We start from the raw sequence: 18,306 nt of genomic DNA, 5'->3' as shown, positions 1-18,306 counted from the left end.
TCCTTTTCTTTGGTGTTTTTCCTGCCATGATGTTCTCCCTGAAGATAGAATGCTCTAAATCACACCAAGATCTCTGGGAAAACCACTTAGGCGTGGATGCCATGCTACTTGGGCTCGTCTTCTGACAATTCATGACAACCTGAGCTGTCCCCAGTTTCATTTTGTCTGGTTTTGGAATCAGCTTTTATTTCTTTTCCCAAATATTTGCACACCTACATTGTATACATCACATGTACACATACACCTATAAGGATACATCTCTAAATATTTTATCCCTTAAATATAGCTGTGGAGTTTCCTACAGAAAAAGAGGACTTATCTCTTGGAAGATGTCCCTGAAGTTCTGGGGCTGCAAACCTTGCCACAGGTGATCCCTGCTGATTCTTATGTTTGCAACATTGAGCCCCTTAGTTCCATCAATGAATTTTTTTTTCTTTTTAGAACAGCCCCATTTCGATTATCAGAAATATATATATACACATATATATATTTTATATATATATATACACATATATATTTTATATATATATACAAGGATTGCACCAACATTATTTGCTCAACATACACTCATTTAAAGTTTGTTGGGTTTATTTTCATTTTCAAATACCCCAAATTATTGAAGATTGCATCAAGGCATTTTTTTTCCGGAAACCAAAGCCACGTTCCTTCACTTTTTTAGCAACGCAGTGTGTCCCTGTGCCACAGTTTGAGCTGCCTGTGAGACGCTCACCCAGGCCCCATGAGTGCCACTGCTCTCGAAATGGCAGAGCCATCTCACCACCCAGCCTGAGCAGACTCCATAGATCTCATTTAATTGTTTGTGTGAATAATTTTCTTTTATCCTCTCCAAACACAACCTTCTATCAGCAGAGGTTTGCCCAACCACCATGTGTCAGGTGCTCTCCTCGCTGCTGGTGTGTGCACACACACAGCCCTGGCCATGATGGCAGGGCTCCCCTGTTAGAACCAGCTCAGAGGGACTGAGGAGGGAGGCAGCCTGTGCAGGTTATGTGTTTGTACTCTTTTACTTGGGGGAATTGTTTACTGTTTGCCTCTGGGTTTGGTTTTTATTAGCTGTAACATTTACTGAGTGCGCTCGTAAGTACCTGAGAAATGTTTGCCTTCTTTTTCCTGTTCCGTGGATATGTGAAAAATGCACAAAAATTTGTTGCATGTTAATTTGAAGAGTAAAATTACAGCCCTTTACAGGGCTGTATTACAGTAAAATTGCAGTAAAATTACAGTAAAAAAGCAGCTGGGAGCCTTGCCACTGATGCCAGTGGGATAGGATCTCATCCAGGGACACAGTGGAAAGCAGGAAAGCAGGGATGAAAGCGCATGGCTGGAGCCAGCACTCGGTGGGTACTTTAAAACATCTCTTTGTCAACCACAAGTCAATATTTATCTGATCTGCCTACATAGTTATGTCTTTATAATACTTCCCAGGTATTAAAATAGAGCTCAGCATTCACAGCCAGCTTCTCCCTAATTCCTCTTCAGGTGCACACGTAGGTTAGTGGGAATGTGTCTCAGTGAGGAGGTCAGCATCCAGCTGATGGGAATTCTGGTTTTATTAACCAGACTCTCTCTAAACTTAATAGAGAAAAAATAAGGGGACAATTTCTACTTATTGTTAATTTTAATATGCCAGTGGAATCAATGCCACTGCAAAAGACTAGATGAGTAGGATTCTCAGAGTGTATAAAAGAAGTAATTTATAAACTGTCCAGTAGCCAAAAAAAAAAAAGCTTTTAGAGCTTTATCTAGTGAAACTGCCTGATCCAGAGCCAAAATATCTCACTAATAGCTGATTAGTATTTAGCTACATTTTCACAAGGGAAGAAAATCACCCCTGGGCTGAGGAAAAGCATGAAAGATGAGAATACAAAAGATAAATTTTGAGAAAGCTGAGAGTAGTGCCTTGTGCTGAAGGCATTTCCTTAACAACAACGGGTGTCATTGTCATGATGGTGGATAATTTTGCCTTCAGCATCAACAAAATTAAGAGTGAAGTACAAATTCCAGGGCTGGGGGTGGGTGATGATGCTAGGAGAGCCCAGCTCAGTTTTCAGATGTCAGCCTGAGTTTGCAATCCCGACAGCCAGACAAGCCTTGTTTTCCCTCAGGCTGAGAGAATGGGTCTGGAGGAGCAAAATACCAGCACAACTTTTCCTGTCACTCTCCAGACAGCAGACACATTTCATTGTGGAAGATCACATCAGAGTTATTTCTGCTGAGATCCCTCTGAGGAGGCTGTGGCTTATGAGCTACAAACACAACTATCAGAACTGTGGGTTTCCAAACAAAAACCCACTGAAGTGACAGGAGCATGAACAAATTGAAGCCCCTGCTGAAACTGCTGCAGTAGGTAGAGAGCCACTGCCTGATGAGATGTGTCTGGCACCAGGGAGAGGCCTTGGCAGTATCCCTGGGACCTGGAGGGGTGCTGGGGATTTGGCAGGACAGAGCTACAAACATCATCCCACCGTGGCATGGGACCACTGACCTGGGCAGTGAGATGTGGGCTGTGCCACAGGGAGGGGTGGCACTCAGAAGTCCTACACACAGGGATCCTTTGGCCATAAGTAAAGACAGAAATCCCACCAACTCATCAAGTACCACAGCATTGTATTTAAACAGGTTTGAACAAATTTTCTCCTCAGCTTCATCCCACGTGTTTTCATTTTCTCAGTCATTTTCTCAACATACTCAGAGCCTGACTCTTAATTTCATCTTCCTTCACCATTTTCTGGCAATTTGCATTTTTTTTGCTCTTTCTGGTGAGAAAGAAACCATTAAAATGTGTATGCTTTAATACTACCAGTTACAAGTATTCTTTTTGTAAGACTTTTGCTTTTTCATTATATTTAGTTGACAAGCTACTGAACACATTATTTTGGATCTGAGACTTTCAGTACTGAATGTCAGACCCAACCACCCACTAACCTTGCAGGCAAGAAAATGGAGCTTTCTCAGATTAGCTGGAAGAACTTGAAGATTTGGAAATATGGTGAAGAAATGAAAAAAAATCTGTAGAAAGTGCCCTTGGAAACCAACACATGAGATACTATGGTTTCCACAGCACTTGAGTTTTTGCTTTTGATTTAATGCCTTTCAAAGGTCAAATAAAATCCAGTTTGAAGAAATGTTTTAGAGAAAAAAAAAATGCAGGAAAGGTCAATAAAGAAAGAATCTCAACAGGAGTCTGCACAGCTGTAATGGGTCTCAAGTCTGCACATTTTGTAGGCCTTTCCTGACTAAGAGAAAATGTTTTCTGTGCCAATATCTTCATTAGTTTAGCTGAGTGATACAGAAAGATTGGAACCTGTGATCCCTCTGCAGCCTTCAATGCACTGAACATGCAGCAATTGTCATTGCACAGATGGTTGGAAAATGTGAAGCTGCAGCACAAAATGTGTGTTAAATTCATCAGTCCTTTGGGGTCCAAACTGCTCACCAAGTCCTAAAGCTTTAGACATGGAGGAAAATGGAACTGTAGACCCATTTGTTAATAATTCTCACATCATTTTATTAAAATATCCTCATTTTTAATATATGTGGTTGTATTTTCAGTTTTAGAGAACTTAAGTATAAAAGCAAAGCAAAGTTTAGAACTTGGGAAGATGAAAGCAGCTCCAAAAACTGCAAGAAAGGGAATGTGCTGAAGCTGTGGCTGCTGTCTTGGGCAGAAATAATTAACTTTTCTCTTTGCAGTGTAAGTAACCAGATAATTCCATGTAATTGCTTATGATTTGCATTGCTTGAAATGGTATTGCTAATTTCCAGTGAAGATTAGCATGTTATTTAAATAATTTTTCTGCACCATATCACTTGGACACTTCAGTTGCACGTATGTCTACTGTGAAATTCCTGGAGGTGTTCACAATGTTTCTGGTTATTTGTAGGCTACCTTTGCTATTGCAGTGTTCTAGGAGACAACAGCAGAAGAAGAATGAATAATGTTGTATTGAAATGTTGAACTTAACCGCTCAGAATTTTTAAAAACTTAACTATCATAAGAATTGACCTGTCTGATTATCGTATTTATAATACCATATACCAGCTCTCTGGAAAAAGAAATCTGATTTTATCAACAACAGTCTAGGCTTAAAATGGTAAAAACTCTTGCTCTGGGCTGAGTGTTGCCCCAGTGTAGTTGAAGCTGTGGAAAGGGTTTTTAGTGGGGTTTTTTTTGCAGCAGGTCCCATGCTCCTGTCTGGTGATCTCTGCTTGCAGCACTGAGTGCCTGCAGTGAAGGGATGGCACAAAGATAAGGGAATTCAGCAGGTTCTGTAAATCATTGCTGGAAAAGGGCCTGGGAGGGTCTTTGCTAAGGGTGACCAGCTCCAGACCCTTACAACCAGCTCCCCTGGAAATGGTCAGGCTGGCAGTACAGCCTTGCTGAAGAGACAAGAGCACTGCTGGAGGGGCACAGCTGGGCAAACATCCTTTCCCTTTGCTTGCTTTATTCTGAGACATCTCCTGGCATGGGCTCTTCAATGAATCCTCCTTCAGCAAGATTACAACTCTCAGGTAATTATTATGAAATACAGAGTAATACCCTACTTTTTACAACTGCCTTTTCCTTCAAGAAAGCCATTATTCTGGAAGAGCCAGTTCTGGTCTGAGCCCACAAGCACATCAGGAAGCCTTGGAGCAGTCAGCTAATAACAGGCAGCCCACAGCCAGCACGTACCAAACTGAACAAGAACCAGGGAAAGGAGCTGCTGAGCTCAATCCTGCCCCTCTTCTGGGGCACAGCTGATACTCCCCAGTGCTGGGGAGCAGTGGTTTATCTTGCCATGTCAGAGAGCACTTCCAAATGCCCTCTGTACCCAGCATGTTCTCCATGGCTCCTCCTCCTGCTCAGAGCAGAGGATGGATCTGAGAGCCAGGTACCTCTCTGCCCTGCCCCTTGATAAATTCTCTTTGTGGTCCCTTACATGCATCAAACTTCCTGCCATCACCCCTAAAGCTGCAGCTTTATGTCTTCCAAGTGTTTATCCCTGCATGATGGCAGCATGAGTCACTGCTGTCAAACACTTGTTTGGAATGCAAGAGATGTAGGGCTCTTTTCTTTTGTCTCAAATCTATTTGCAGTGTGGAGCTGGGCACTGCCAGGGCAGGTCAGCCTGGCCATCAGGGTGGTTTGGTCCCTGCAGAGTCTCAGCCAACAAAAAGCATCCCGTGAAGGGCAACAGAGGCTTTTGCTGGGAGCTGCTGACCTCTTAAATTATGTTTTTGTCAGGCAATTTATGAGTTTCAGCAAAAAGTCTGTTCAGGAAAGAACAATCCAGAGGAAAAAAAGGTGGGAGTGGAAAATGAGCAAATAAATGGATTGAGATTTGTGCAGCCAGTTCATAGGTTTATCTTTAGTTCATACATTTATTTTGTTTGCATGCATGAACTTTGCATAACTAATGCCTTTTAAACCACTGAGAAATACATGCTCTGTCAATTCATTCAACTATGAACAGCTTTGAAATTTTCTACTTTTCATTCTATGCCGCCCACATTACAGATGTCATCCTAAAAAACATAAATAGCTCTTGGGTTTTTCTGCTTTATTTCTACTATTTACATGACAAGCCTTAATGTCATTGATCCTATTTTAAAGACAGCAAAAAATCCCACATCCATCTGTCAATACTTTGACATTGATTGACTGGCAGTAAACCAAGAAGGATACATATGTACATCTTTTAAGGTACAGTAGATAGAAACAACCATTAGGAGGTCTGACAGCATTTACCTTGATTCATTAAAAATAATACAATTTATTCATTTCAAATAGGGGAAGCTGGGAAATTAACTGTAGAGGGAAAAACCTTTAAAAACCTGTGAATTAGCCCTGATTCTAGAAACTACTGCTCAGCTGCTGATGAAGCAGGGGCCCTGCTACTCTTACATGTGGATAAATGAGGCTGACTGTTTCTTTCAGGTGTGACCAGTGTGTTTCCAGAGCCTGAGCCTGTCCTGCCCTTCCTTTCTGAAGCAGTTTGCAAACCCTTAAAAATGCGACCATCTTTGGACCAGTGGAAGGAAAAAAGGAAAAGGGGCCCATATGGAAGACAGAAATACAGGGCTAAGCTCCATTTAGAGACCTCCTTGTGGAGACATCCCTGAATTGGGGGCAGGCAGATAGAGCAGGGCTGCTCCCTCCTCCCTCTGCAGAATAGAATCATAAATTATCCTTCACCTCTAATAACTTATAGTAGGAGAGATTTTCTACTATACCTCATTCCAGACCAAACATTTCGCTTGAAATGTATTTAAATATCCCCAAAAGGCTGTCTGGGGGAAGAAGGGAGCTTGAATTTTGGTTTTTTGCAGGAGAGAAATATGACCATAATTGGTTATCTCCCTTTAATGTAAACTCTGTCAACTGCATGGAGGGTTATTTTAATTTTTTTAAAGTATCTTAGTAAAATATTTCCTCTGCATCAAGCTTTTGAATGTCAGATGTCATCTGAGAGGTGTTCAACCACACCTGGACAGCTGCTGCACCCTCTTCCTGGGAGGGGGGATGTCAGGGCAGCATTTGCTGTGGCTCCTGCACACACTGGCCAAGCCAACAAGACTTGAGAAATCCAGGGACTGTTTTAGAGAAGACATCCATGCCCACCCCATTATCTCTCTATTTATTTGTGCTCTTTTGGGAATATGCAGTTTTGAAAAGCAATGGCAGCTCACAGAACTTTTAACTATGATTGTTGACCATCCACCACGGATCATCCATCTGGCTGGCAGTTTTCCTGGCAATGGCTGAAGAGAAAATCAGGTTTTAACTCCTTTCCTTAGTGGTTATGAGGTCTCTTGCAAGAGTTGAGAGAAGCTGCATTCCTTGGGAGCTTTCTTGCATCTACAAATCCAAACCACAACTCCTAAAATCAATGTTCAAGCTTCCTGCAGAATTAATACAGAAACTTGGGATAAACTTCTAAAATCTTATTTGAAGCCTTAGGCAGTCAAAAAGACAAGACAACATAAATAAATAAACCAAAAATATTGATCTAAATATGTTGGGTAAAAATGTTTCTCTGAGATTAGGGGATAAGGTTTTTGAAGGCAGAAGTGTTTTCATAGACTTGAGGTGGTCCTAAGAAAAAGTCTCTCAAATATGGTATTTTTCTCCCTACAGAAAACCCCCAGTCAGTATAGATCACATCTCCTAAAATGAAATATATGTTGATTTCCAGCATGGAGAACAAATTGCCTCTTCTGTTGTTGATAAAATCATCCAAAGGTCTCTTTTGAAGTCCCTGCCAAACTAAGCTTGTTTTTTACTGATTTTATAATCTGCATATGAAAGACTTGATCTGGAATGGAACCTCAGCCTGGATCCTGATTATATTCCCTCAGGTCTAAAAGCAGAAAACTTGTGCATGCAGGGTCTGATTCTATACTGGCTAAGGAATGTGCAACAATGAATCCAGTGGAATTCTTCCAAACTGGCATTTACTACTGGGTCTACAAACTTAGTCCACATTTTTGTGGGGAAAACAACTGTGGATAAGAAATGTCAATTTAATCAATTTTCAGTTATTCTGACTCATAAAACTCAGAAACCATACACTCTTCAATTAATGTAATTTGGATTTTAAATTGGGATGAAGGAATCTCTTTCTTGACTCAGCTAGGATGGCATTTTTAGCTATTTGAGGAGTTTTCTCTCCAAAGGTTACATCCTGAGTTCTCAGCCCCATCAGAAACACATCCCAGTTGTCAGCTGGTTTTTTTTACAAAATATTTAATATCGAATCAACCCATTAAAATCAAGCTTCTCAACTTCCTCACCAGGACTGTGAGAATGAGTGGGCCAGCAGCAGGGACAATAGAGCAGGAGCATGCCAAGGAACAAATCAGATATCCCTCTCCTCCTAGAGTTACAGTCACCCCTGGCAGGGCCAGCTCAGGAGTTGGCAGCACCCCTGGCAGTCTCCATCCCCCTGTAGTGTGGAGATCTCTGCACTGTGCCTGAGTCACTTGGCTCGTTCAGCAGAGCCCAGGAGCCTGCTCTTGCATCCCCTCCAAGCCACCTCCTCCACAGGCTGTGGGGTTTCCTTCACACACAAGATCTTCCCAGTCCCTTCCTGCTCTTGCCTGAGCATCTCCTTGTGGCTGCATTTCTCTTCACAGAGAGAAGCAAGGCACAGCTTCCCAAGGATATCTCCTGGGAATCACAGCAAGGAACCTCAGAGAAAGAAAAACAATTCTTATCTCATGTGCTGCTCCTCTTGCTGTGCTGATGTGGAATGTATTCTAGAGATTGTTCACCCGAGGTGACCAGCTGGATCAGCTGACAGCCACGGGTTTTTCAGTAGAAGAAAGTTAGAAGTAGGTATGATATGGTATGATGGAGCATAGTATACTCCAGACATACCATAGTCTCCTTAATCTAATATAGCATTATTACAATATAGCATAATTCTAATAACGTGTGTTCAGCATTCTGAAGCAATGGAGTCAGACACCAATCATTCCCTGAGTCAGGGAATCCCTGATTTTACAATATTTCCTTCCTAGAGGGAAGGCATCAAAGGGCACACAGTGCTCAGTATGTGGTTGATACAGCAACAAAACAATGTTTTCTGTAGGAATCTGGAATTGCTCCCAATTCACCCCTAACACTTTTTTTTTGCTTTTCTGCCTCTTTTAAAAGCAGAGGCTGGGCTTCTCCAGGGTTGCAAAAACCCAGGTAGGTTTTAGGCTCATGCCAAGCAATGTTTAAATTTGCTATTTCTTGTCAGAAGATGTTAAAGTTTATTTAAAAAATACAAAAAAACCCCAACAAACCAACTACCATGTGTTCACTTCAGCTCAAAACAAGCAAACAAATTAGAATTTTAATATCTGCACATATGCAATAGTATGAATGCAAAAAAATCCCAAATTCTTCATCTGTTTTTGATTCTGAATTGATTCAAGCACATATACATAATATTGTGGTCTGAGCAATAGTAGTTGCTTCCAAGCTGTCTTAAAAAGAAAAAAAAAAATGTCCCTGTCATTATCAAGGACAAAAACTTGGCCACTTTGAAGCTGATGACAAAAATTCTTAACCAGCTTCACTGGCTCAGGATTTCACTTCAGATATAATCATCCCTACTTTAACTCAAGGTTACCAATGATATCCTGAAATAAAATCAGTAACTGGAATGTGTACTGTGTCTTCTAAACAGAGTTCCCAAAGGACTGAGTGATCTGCTAAAGTGATTCCATAGACTATGTCATTGCAATGCAAGGACAATTTGGGCAGCATAAAGTAACTGCCCAAGAGCTAATAGCCATGCTGGCATCCACTAATTACTCTAATCACAATTAATAATAATTATTAATCTTCTTTTTATACATTTTCTACCCAGCTGCTTTACTGTGGCCAACATGACCATGATTTTGAGCCCCAAGGTGCCACTGAGACACAGCAGTTGCACATCTAAAAAAGCCCTGCTCCACAGAAATCCCTCTCCTTGCAGAGGCTGCTGCTCCAAGCAAGCCCAAACAGGCTCTGCCAGCCCCACTCTGTATTCAGCACCCAGTGCTGGATTAAATTTTCACTATTACTCTGAAGTGCAGAAAGCACAGTGCTGTTTAAAACCAAAGACTTCTCTGAGACTTTTCCTCTTTTTCTTTTTTTAGCTCGTTCCTTTTTGGAAAAAAAACCCAACCAAACAAAAACCCAACAGTTAAATCCAGGAATTAAATTCCTGGATTCTTGATTCAATTATATCATCACCACACAGTTTGAAGAAGCACCATTGTGGTGTCAAACATTGTATTCCTGCATCTACTTCTGCATCTTTCCTACTACATACATTAAGAGACTAACATATTTTTATATGGCTGTGACTGATGTGGAATTGCTCACAATTGTAATCCATTTTCTCTTTTTCAGCTCCCTGAAATGGCCTGCAAATATTATTGAAAATGAACATTCCTTTCAGTACTGAATGCAATAGACCAACATGCAATAGCTTTTACAGAAGTTCCAATACAGAAAAGGTAAAAAAGCACTTTAATTATAAATTATTCAGAAATACTTTATATGAAATAAAATGTCAACGTGAAGAAAGCAGAAGATGATGCAGCATCCTATTATGCAATGATGGGCCATAAAAATAAGACATATCATTTGCCACCCATCAAAAGAGAAAAAACCCTATTGTACAGAACACATTTTCTGGGGAATTAAACTAGCTTAACATGACATTATTGCTGCAGGGGTGTATGTCAATATGTCCCTTATGAAAAACAGGAGGGTTCTGCTATGAGCTTTTGGGCTTGACTCATTGATGAGTTAATTTATACTGTTACAACTCTTCTTTGACCAAGTCTTGCACCAGAATGAAACTGGTACACTGCACAGGATAAATCAGGCCCAATATTTACCACACTAAAAATCTATTCTTACCAGCTGCAGATTAAGTGGAAAAATGTGTCTTTTTTAAGGGTTGTTTGCCACTTTTGCTCTGAATTTCTAACACAAGTTCTGCTGAATAACATCCAAAGTCTTCTGTAGTGTTTCAGACAAAAGTCAGCCCTCAGAATCAGCTCAGCTACATTCTGGGGCTTTCTTACCATAACTAATATATGTTTCCCACTAAAAAACAGTTCCTACAACCTGACAATCCAAAAAATAATAATTCATTGTCATTAAAGTGACTAAAAGAGATAATACATCCGGATCTCTGTAAATACGCTAGCTTTTCCAAAAATCTTCAAAAATATTTCATTCCCTGCTGAGGAGGTCTTTAAATTCAGCACAGAGGTATTTTCCAGTACTCATGGTCCAGCTCCTCTGCTTGTGAAGAATCCCAGGGGCAGTCACCAGAAGGACCCAGGTAAGAAGCCACCTTTAATTCCAGCTGGGCACCCTCCCTGTCCAAGTGACCGAGGCGCCAGGGCCGTGGCACAGGGAGCAGATGTGACACAAACGCCCTGCCTGGTGAACCCAGAGCCTCCCAGAGAGCCACAGGGGACACTGTCCTGCAGAGGTGAGGCTGCCAGGGGCTGCCAAGCCTGGCTCTGTACCCTGACACAGCTGCAGTACACACATGACAGGATGCTGGACTGTGACAGAAGGGCTGAAATCATTCATGGCTTTGTTCCACCGTAAGGTAAATGTACCTAAATCAGCCACGCTGTGGTCCCACCTCATTTCCTCTCCTCACCACACAGCCTCTGGCATTTTTCCTCCCACTGGCTGCAGACCTCATGCACCCAGGCAACAACCTGCTTCCCTGAGCTGTTTCAGCAGAAAAACTCACTTCAAAAGTAAAAAGCATTCAGCTGGGCTGTCTCCAAGAACTGACTGGCCGTGTCGTCACAGGAGTTCCTGTGCTAGCAGAAGGGTAAGGACAGAACCTGCCAGTGCCACTAGAGACACAAAGAGGTGAAGAGGAGTTGTGCTGGTCCAGAACAAAGCAGCATCTCACCAGGAGCGAGGCCCATGCACTTTACATGTGGTGCTAAATAATGTCCTGTAGGGACTGCACAGCACGGGATAACCTCGCCTCTGTGGGACTGAGTTATCCAGCACCGTGTTCACAGGGGTGATTGTGAACTAGGATGTTTCTGTGACTACTCACCAGTTTTCCTCATTCTTAATTTTAGCAAAGAAAAGAGTAAATTTAATCCTAATTTTGCATTTAGCTGTTTTTAATGATTATTATTTTTTCAGTTATGCTCAACTTCCTCATCTATCCTGTGTAGTTTTCATGCCTGAATTACAGGAAGCTTTTCCAGTGCTGACTTCCATATACTTATTAGATGGAGTTTCAGTTGACCTCAAGGCAGATATACATCAGATAAGAAAATTCAGAGCACAAAAGGCAGGGGCAAAGCAGTCTGAACCAGAAATGCAGCTGATGTATCTGGACCTTATTAGAGCATTTGATACAGTGCCTCAAAAAAATGTACTTGAAATATTAATTCATATTTGTGTGGATCTGAGGACTTTCACGTGTTTTGAAAATTGTTGGAAGTTGTAGAGTTATGAAAGTGGCAGTAATATTAAAGAAAATTGCACTGCGTGGGATAATCTGACATCTTTTAACAGTGATCTAATTAAATAGGAAGATGATGCTAACTGGGAAAGAGTAGCAAGCAAAAAAACCAAACCAAATCAAATCAAAATAAAAACCCCCACAAAAAACCAAAAACAAAATAGACAAACTACCAGAAACATACATTTTAGAATATGAGAATGCCTGAGTAAATACAATGAGATTTCATTCTAGAAAAGGAAGTTACCAGAGTTGGATGAAAAAGTCCAAGTTCATCAGGCAGATTAGCTCTGAGGATGGGCCTTTAAAAAAGGGTAATTTTTGACTCCACAGGCCGAGTAGCACTATGGACAGTAACAAGAGAAGTCACCTTCTTTCTATTTTTTAGAGACACAACCAACATTTTTAAAGGATTTTAAAACATCTCTTAGGATAAATTATAAAAACAATGTCTCTGTACAGAGAACATTCCTACTTTTCGCTGTTTGACTTTAGCCCATGATTCCAGTTTATGCTAAGCTAAGATATGCTCCCTCTTTGGCTAGAACAATCATCAGATCTGTCATCACAGTTTACAAATACATCACTTTTTATCTTTCCAACAAGTCAGTCTTTCTAAACAATGCCCCCCCCCCCCCCCCCCCCGCTTTATTTGGCTCTTCAAGAATGCTCAGAGCTCAAGAACAAAGCCCTAGCACAGACAGCACTGAGAAGGAGAGAGCTTTCCTCAGCATTTGCTGTGCAGCACACCTGATCCAGCATGCCCCATGGCAGAGGAGGGCAGAAGGCATCCAAGATGACACAGCTCTCACTCAGGCCAGAGAGGATTTGCCCAAGATACAGCCTTAGCAAGACAGCAAGGCAGTGCAGTGCACTGAAACACGGGCCTTACTTGCCTAGAGCTATCCTCAGAACTGCACAGAGAAATAATCACTGTTATGGCCTCTGCTACACCTGAGATAAAAGAGTTTCTCCAGAGAGTTCCCTGATGAGACAGCGCAGGCTTTGATGTAGTGAAATCTATCAGGTTGTTTAACATATAACATTACCGGCTGTGGACATCTCACTGTTTGGATGGTTTTTCATTAAACTGGGCGAAAGCTCTCAGTTGTATAGCGATGTCAGGATGTAAATAACAACATCAGCAGCTCCTTTGGCCTCTAGCTTCCTGAAAAAAATACTTCTTATTTTTCAGTGCGCGCAATGAACGAGAATCACAGTGCACAAAATGTTCTTTCCGAAAAGCAGTAAAATATCAGTTAGCCTGTGAGCTGCGGTGTATGAAAGAGATGTCACCCTGCCTTCCCATATTAACCCTTCATCTGCCGTGTTCGTGCTAACGAGTGTCATGTCATTGTAGCTGCGGGTCTGAAAGCATACTGACAGCTGGGAAACCTCGTCAACTGTTAAAATCCACAGATCGCTTTTAAAAAATGCACTCCAGGATTAAAAGGCTTCCCGGCACCCAGGCGTGTTCCCCGCAGCGCTGCAGGGCGGAGGGACTGCGGGAGAGCACCGAGCCCCGCCGGGTCGTGCTGGGGGGGCGGCTCCCGCCGGCGAGCCAGCAGCGAGGCGCTGGGGACCGGCATCGCCGCCGCACGGCCGTGCCGTGCCGTGTCTTGTGCCGTGCCTTGTGCCGTGCCGTGCCGTGCCGTGCCCCGCACGCCGGGCGGGCACCAGAGAGGCACCGCAGCCGCCGCCGCGCACCGGCGGCCGCTCCCGGGGGCGGGCGGCGCCGATCCCGCCCCCCGCCCGCGGCAGCCGCCAGCAGCCCCCGGCAGCCGCCAGCGCGGCGGGCGACGCAGGCAGGCGGCCGGGGCCCTCCCTCCGTCCCCCGCCCTCGCCGCCGGGCCCCGCCGCAGCCCGCGGGCGCGGCCAGGAGGCGGCGGGGTCGCGGCTGCCCCGGCTCCCGCCCGCCCGGCAGGCGCGGGCCGGCCCGGCATCCCCGCCTTTCCGCGGCTCTCCGTCCCCCTCCGGCGAGATGTTATGGCCGAGCCGGCGCAGACGGGCGGCGTAGGGCAGGGCGGGCGGCGGGAGGATGAGGCGGCGGTGGCGGCGCCGCCGGCGGCCGCCGCCCCCAGCTCGGAGGACTACGAGTGCAAGATCTGCTACAACTACTTCGACCTGGAGCGGCGGGCGCCCAAGCTGCTGGAGTGCCTGCACACCTTCTGCCAGGAGTGCCTGAGCCAGCTGCACCTGCGCGCCGCGCAGCATCCCCCCGCCGCCGGCGCCGAGCCGGGCCCGGGGCGCTCGCCCGGCGGCTCCCTGGCCTGCCCGCTCTGCCGCCACCGCACGGCGCTGCCCGACCACCGCGTCCACGGCCTCCCGGTCAACACCAAGCTGGCCGCCGCCTGCCCGCCGCAGCTGCGGGCCCGCGACCCGGTGCCGCAGGACCGCCTGCCGCCGCTGCCGCCCCGCCGCCCGCCCCGCGCCCGGGAGGCGGCGGCCGCGCTCGCCCCGCCGCCCCCCGCCCCCGCCGGGCCGCGCTCCTCGGGCGGCGGCTACGAGAGCTGCCAGAGCTGCAAGCGGGCGGCGCTGAGCGCCGGCTGCGTGTGCGTCGTCGTCTCCTTCCTCTCCATGGTGGTGCTGCTCTTCACCGGCCTCATCTTCGTCAACCAGTACGGCGGGGACGCCGCGCCCGGCGCCGCGGCATCGCCGTCGCCGGTGGGGCCCATCTGCCTGTCGGTCGCCAGCATCCTCGCCCTCTTCTCCGTCGTCGTCACATGGCTCATCTGCTGGCTCAAGTACCGACCCGAGGCGGCCACCGGCGGGGCCACGGCCAACGGCTCGGCGCGGGGCCGGGCCGCCCGCAGGAGCGACACGTAGCCGCGGCGGAGCGGAGCGGGGCCGGGCCGGGCCGGGCCGCGCGGGGCGGGCGGCGCGGGGCGGGCTGAGCGCGGCCGGGCCCGGCGGAGCGGGGACAGCGCGGCCGCGGCTCCGGGAGCCCCGGCCCGGGGTGAGCCCCGAGCGGCCGCGGGGCGGGGGAGCGCACGGGCGGGGCGGGGTGGCAGGTGCCGGCCCTGCCGCGGCCCCCGCCCCGTGTCACGGTGCGCCCTGCGGCGCTGGCACGGCCCGAGGCGGTGGGGATGGGCTGCAGGGTGACCCGGCGGGGGCTCACGGACGGTCCGGCCGCTCGGGAGGGAGGGCAGGGCGCGCCTTGCCGGCAGAGGTGGCTGGAAGGGCCTCCCTGGGGAGCCGGAGCTCGGGATGTGCGCGGTCCCCGCCTCTGCGGGAGCGCATCCCCGGGTGCTGAGCTCCTGATGCAGAAGGACACGATCGCGATTAAAGAAAACTGGCTTACTGTTGCCCCCACCTGGAAGATAATTGGAGAGGTTCACTGTGGTTAGGAGCAGAACAGGAACACGATGTTAAATGCGCTTTGTATTTTCCCTTTTACGACGTTACCAAGTTAACATATAGAAGAAGCTGTAACAGAAGTGTATTATCTTTAAAGAGACTGAGCCAAAGTTTCCTACAGTGTGCTGAGTATGGTTTCATTATAATTTTATTAGAAGGCTGTTGAGCCCTCTGATGGTTGCTTAAAATAAGCTGTATTATTTAATTCTTTGAAATTCTAATTTAATGTGGGAGACTGAAACACTACATTGAACACTTAAAAACAATTTATGGAAGATTATTTAATTAATGGAGCTCTAAAATAGAGCTAAAAGCCTCCTGTCGTAAGGATTAATATTTCACTGATTTCAATTTGTATGCGGTGAGAGGAGCCCACATTAAAGTATGGACTTTCAGCTTCACTGTAAAAGTGGAATGCAGTAGTGTAATTTGTGATTGAAAATTCGGCCGAGGTAGCTGTAGTAAGACAATGGGTTTCCCTCTTGGCAAGTTTATCTTCTGTGTTGGGAGTTTCTGTAACGGACAGTAGAAAACAGTTTTGTTCTGTGAGGCTGGAACATCAAAGATATCTTTGAAATGTGACAAGATGTTCATAATATGAAATGGAAAAACATTGCCATACAGCTGGTTTTGTAGTATATTAAGGAGAGCACTCTATATAGATACTGTTCTATGTTGCAGGATAATTCATTTGGTGCCTGAATTTTTTAAACTTAATTAGTTGTTATAATCTATTCTATTGGGAATAAGATAATGCTGCTTATTCCGTGTTTCTACACAGTACTGTAATGGAATGAGGTAATTATTTTCGTGCTTAACAATTCAAGAATTTTAAAAGTGATCTTTTAGTATGTGTATTTTGCAAGCTGTCTGCATGATATTCTGACAAGTATCCTCTTAATAGACCTTTACTTGACCACTTCTGTTTGTCACAAGTGCAAAGAAATTGACTCTGTAGAAATGTAAAGACAGCAGGTGAAGATGTGTGATGTGTTTCATGACTGCACAAGTGGTGTGTGCTGTGCAATGTCTTGATTATCACAAATGTGTGAAAAACAACCCCCGGCACCCAAGAAACCCCACAAACCGAGCGGTGTTTGTACAGACTCTGATGGTGGACGCGGTTTGTGGAAACAGTAGATGATTTTTGTGTCACTTATGTCTATTGAAAAAGATCCACACCAGCCTTTTAAAGTTGTATATCATAATATAAAGGCCCTGGGGAGATAAATTACTGGGATCAACTGTGGCTCTGACTGAGATTTGTGTATTTAGACCAGTGTTTTCCAACTTGTTAGCTGTCTAAAAGGTTTTGCCTCCTAAAATCAGGCCTGACCGTTAGCCCCTGTTGACTTCAGCAGTAGTTGTAGATATTCTGCACCAAAGAAAATCACAAGACTTTTATTTAAGCATCTAAATGAGAATTTAGGTGCTTGACTTCAGGTACAAATATTTGAAAATTTGGGCCTTAACCTCTCTGTTCTTCAGTTAATGCACCTGTAAAGTTTGATAATAGCATTGACCTACCTCACAGGCAAGATGTGAGGCTTTATTTATTAATGTTTTTAAGCAATTGGAGATCCTTGAAGAGGAGGTGCTATAGAAGTGAAAGTATTATTGTAAATGATACTGTAGTAGGAATAAATATATGTAAATTAATGGACATAAACAGCAGCAATGTTTTCTAAGAAAAATAAATACATAAAATATGTACATGTGTACATCATATGCACCAATATCTGATTTCCCTTGTTGTGCTTCTCCTGCAAGTGCAGTGTGTGTGTCTGCAGTTCTGTTCTGCCAGGTAAGCTCCAGTACCTGGCAGTCCAGGTGAGCCCAGCCAGCTGTCACAGCTCTGTCTTGTGGACATCAGAGGTGGCTCTGAGTGCTCCTGGAGCTCAGCTGGAGCTCCCTGCACAGTTCTTTTCTTTACTTTGCCTTAGTCCTGCAGGCTTGGGCTGCAGGCAGCTGCTGGGGTGTGCCAGGGGTGCTGCCAGCACTGTGAGCCCACCAATGAGCTCCTCCCGTGTGGGAATGTGTGTGGGAGCTGCTGTCCCACTGAAGATGTTATGGAGCTGAAGTACTGATTACAGTAAGGAGTGCATACTCCATCTTTTTTTTTTTACTTTCCACATCATAGTTTTATGCTTGCCTTTTCTCTGTAAGCAGTATTTGCCATTTTGACTAAACCAGTGGTTTCAACTGGGATCCATGGACTACTATAAGAGCTGCAAAAGGTAAGTAAGAAAAGCAAATTGATCATCACAAACTTAAATGTTTTGTGTGAAGGTCAACTTCAAAGCATTTAGAGGTTGGCACATTACAAAAAGTTGAAGATCACAGGCCTAAACAGGATTTTCAGGCTTATTCCCATTGAATGATCGTATTACATATCAGGTTCTTACTCATATATTTAAAAATATATCAGAGCCAAATTAAAATGGACAGCCTGATCTTATGCCAAATCCTTCTCTCTGCTTACACAAATTTTGGGAAACTCCACCAGTTTCAGGAGCGTTAGTCTGGATCCACATCACAGTACCAGTCAGAAAAAATCATGCATTGTATAAATCTCTGGCTACTGTAGAATCCCAGTATTATATTTGTATTTTGGGTTCCTTTGAGTGTACAGATTGCTTGTCCAAAGCCAAACTTTGCTCAAGTTTCAGTAAAAAAAGTTAAGTAAAAATACAGAAAGATAAAATCTGCGTGGCTGGTGGTGTTTTATTGTTGTAGCTATTTCAGTCACAACACTTGTGTGTTCTGGTTGTTTAAAACCACAGAGAAATGCAGCAGGAGCGTGCATCAGTCACACAATCCACACATCTTGCAGGAGAAGTGTCACTTTGAGGCACTCTGTGGGAAAGCAGGGAAGACAGGGTAATCCACAGCACCATGGGAGAAATCATGGGAAATACATCCTGGGGGGTTTTCTTACACTCAG

General features: G+C 45.0%; 1 protein-coding gene across 1 annotated transcript; it reads left to right on the top strand.

The window, feature by feature from the left end:
* Positions 1–13,991: 13,991 nt before the first annotated feature.
* On the top strand, positions 13,992–14,831 carry RNF228 (ring finger protein 228; the record flags this gene model as incomplete). Its single annotated transcript, XM_084212097.1, has 1 exon — positions 13,992–14,831. One exon carries the CDS (start codon positions 13,992–13,994, stop codon positions 14,829–14,831), a length of 840 nt encoding a protein of 279 aa, XP_084068223.1.
* Positions 14,832–18,306: the final 3,475 nt, after the last annotated feature.

This window comes from Fringilla coelebs (assembly GCF_963513975.1).
Source record: "Fringilla coelebs genome assembly, chromosome: 10".
NCBI lineage: Eukaryota > Metazoa > Chordata > Aves > Passeriformes > Fringillidae > Fringilla > Fringilla coelebs.
The sequence above is the reverse complement of the archived record's forward strand: the minus strand, read 5'-3'. Positions and strand labels throughout refer to the sequence as shown.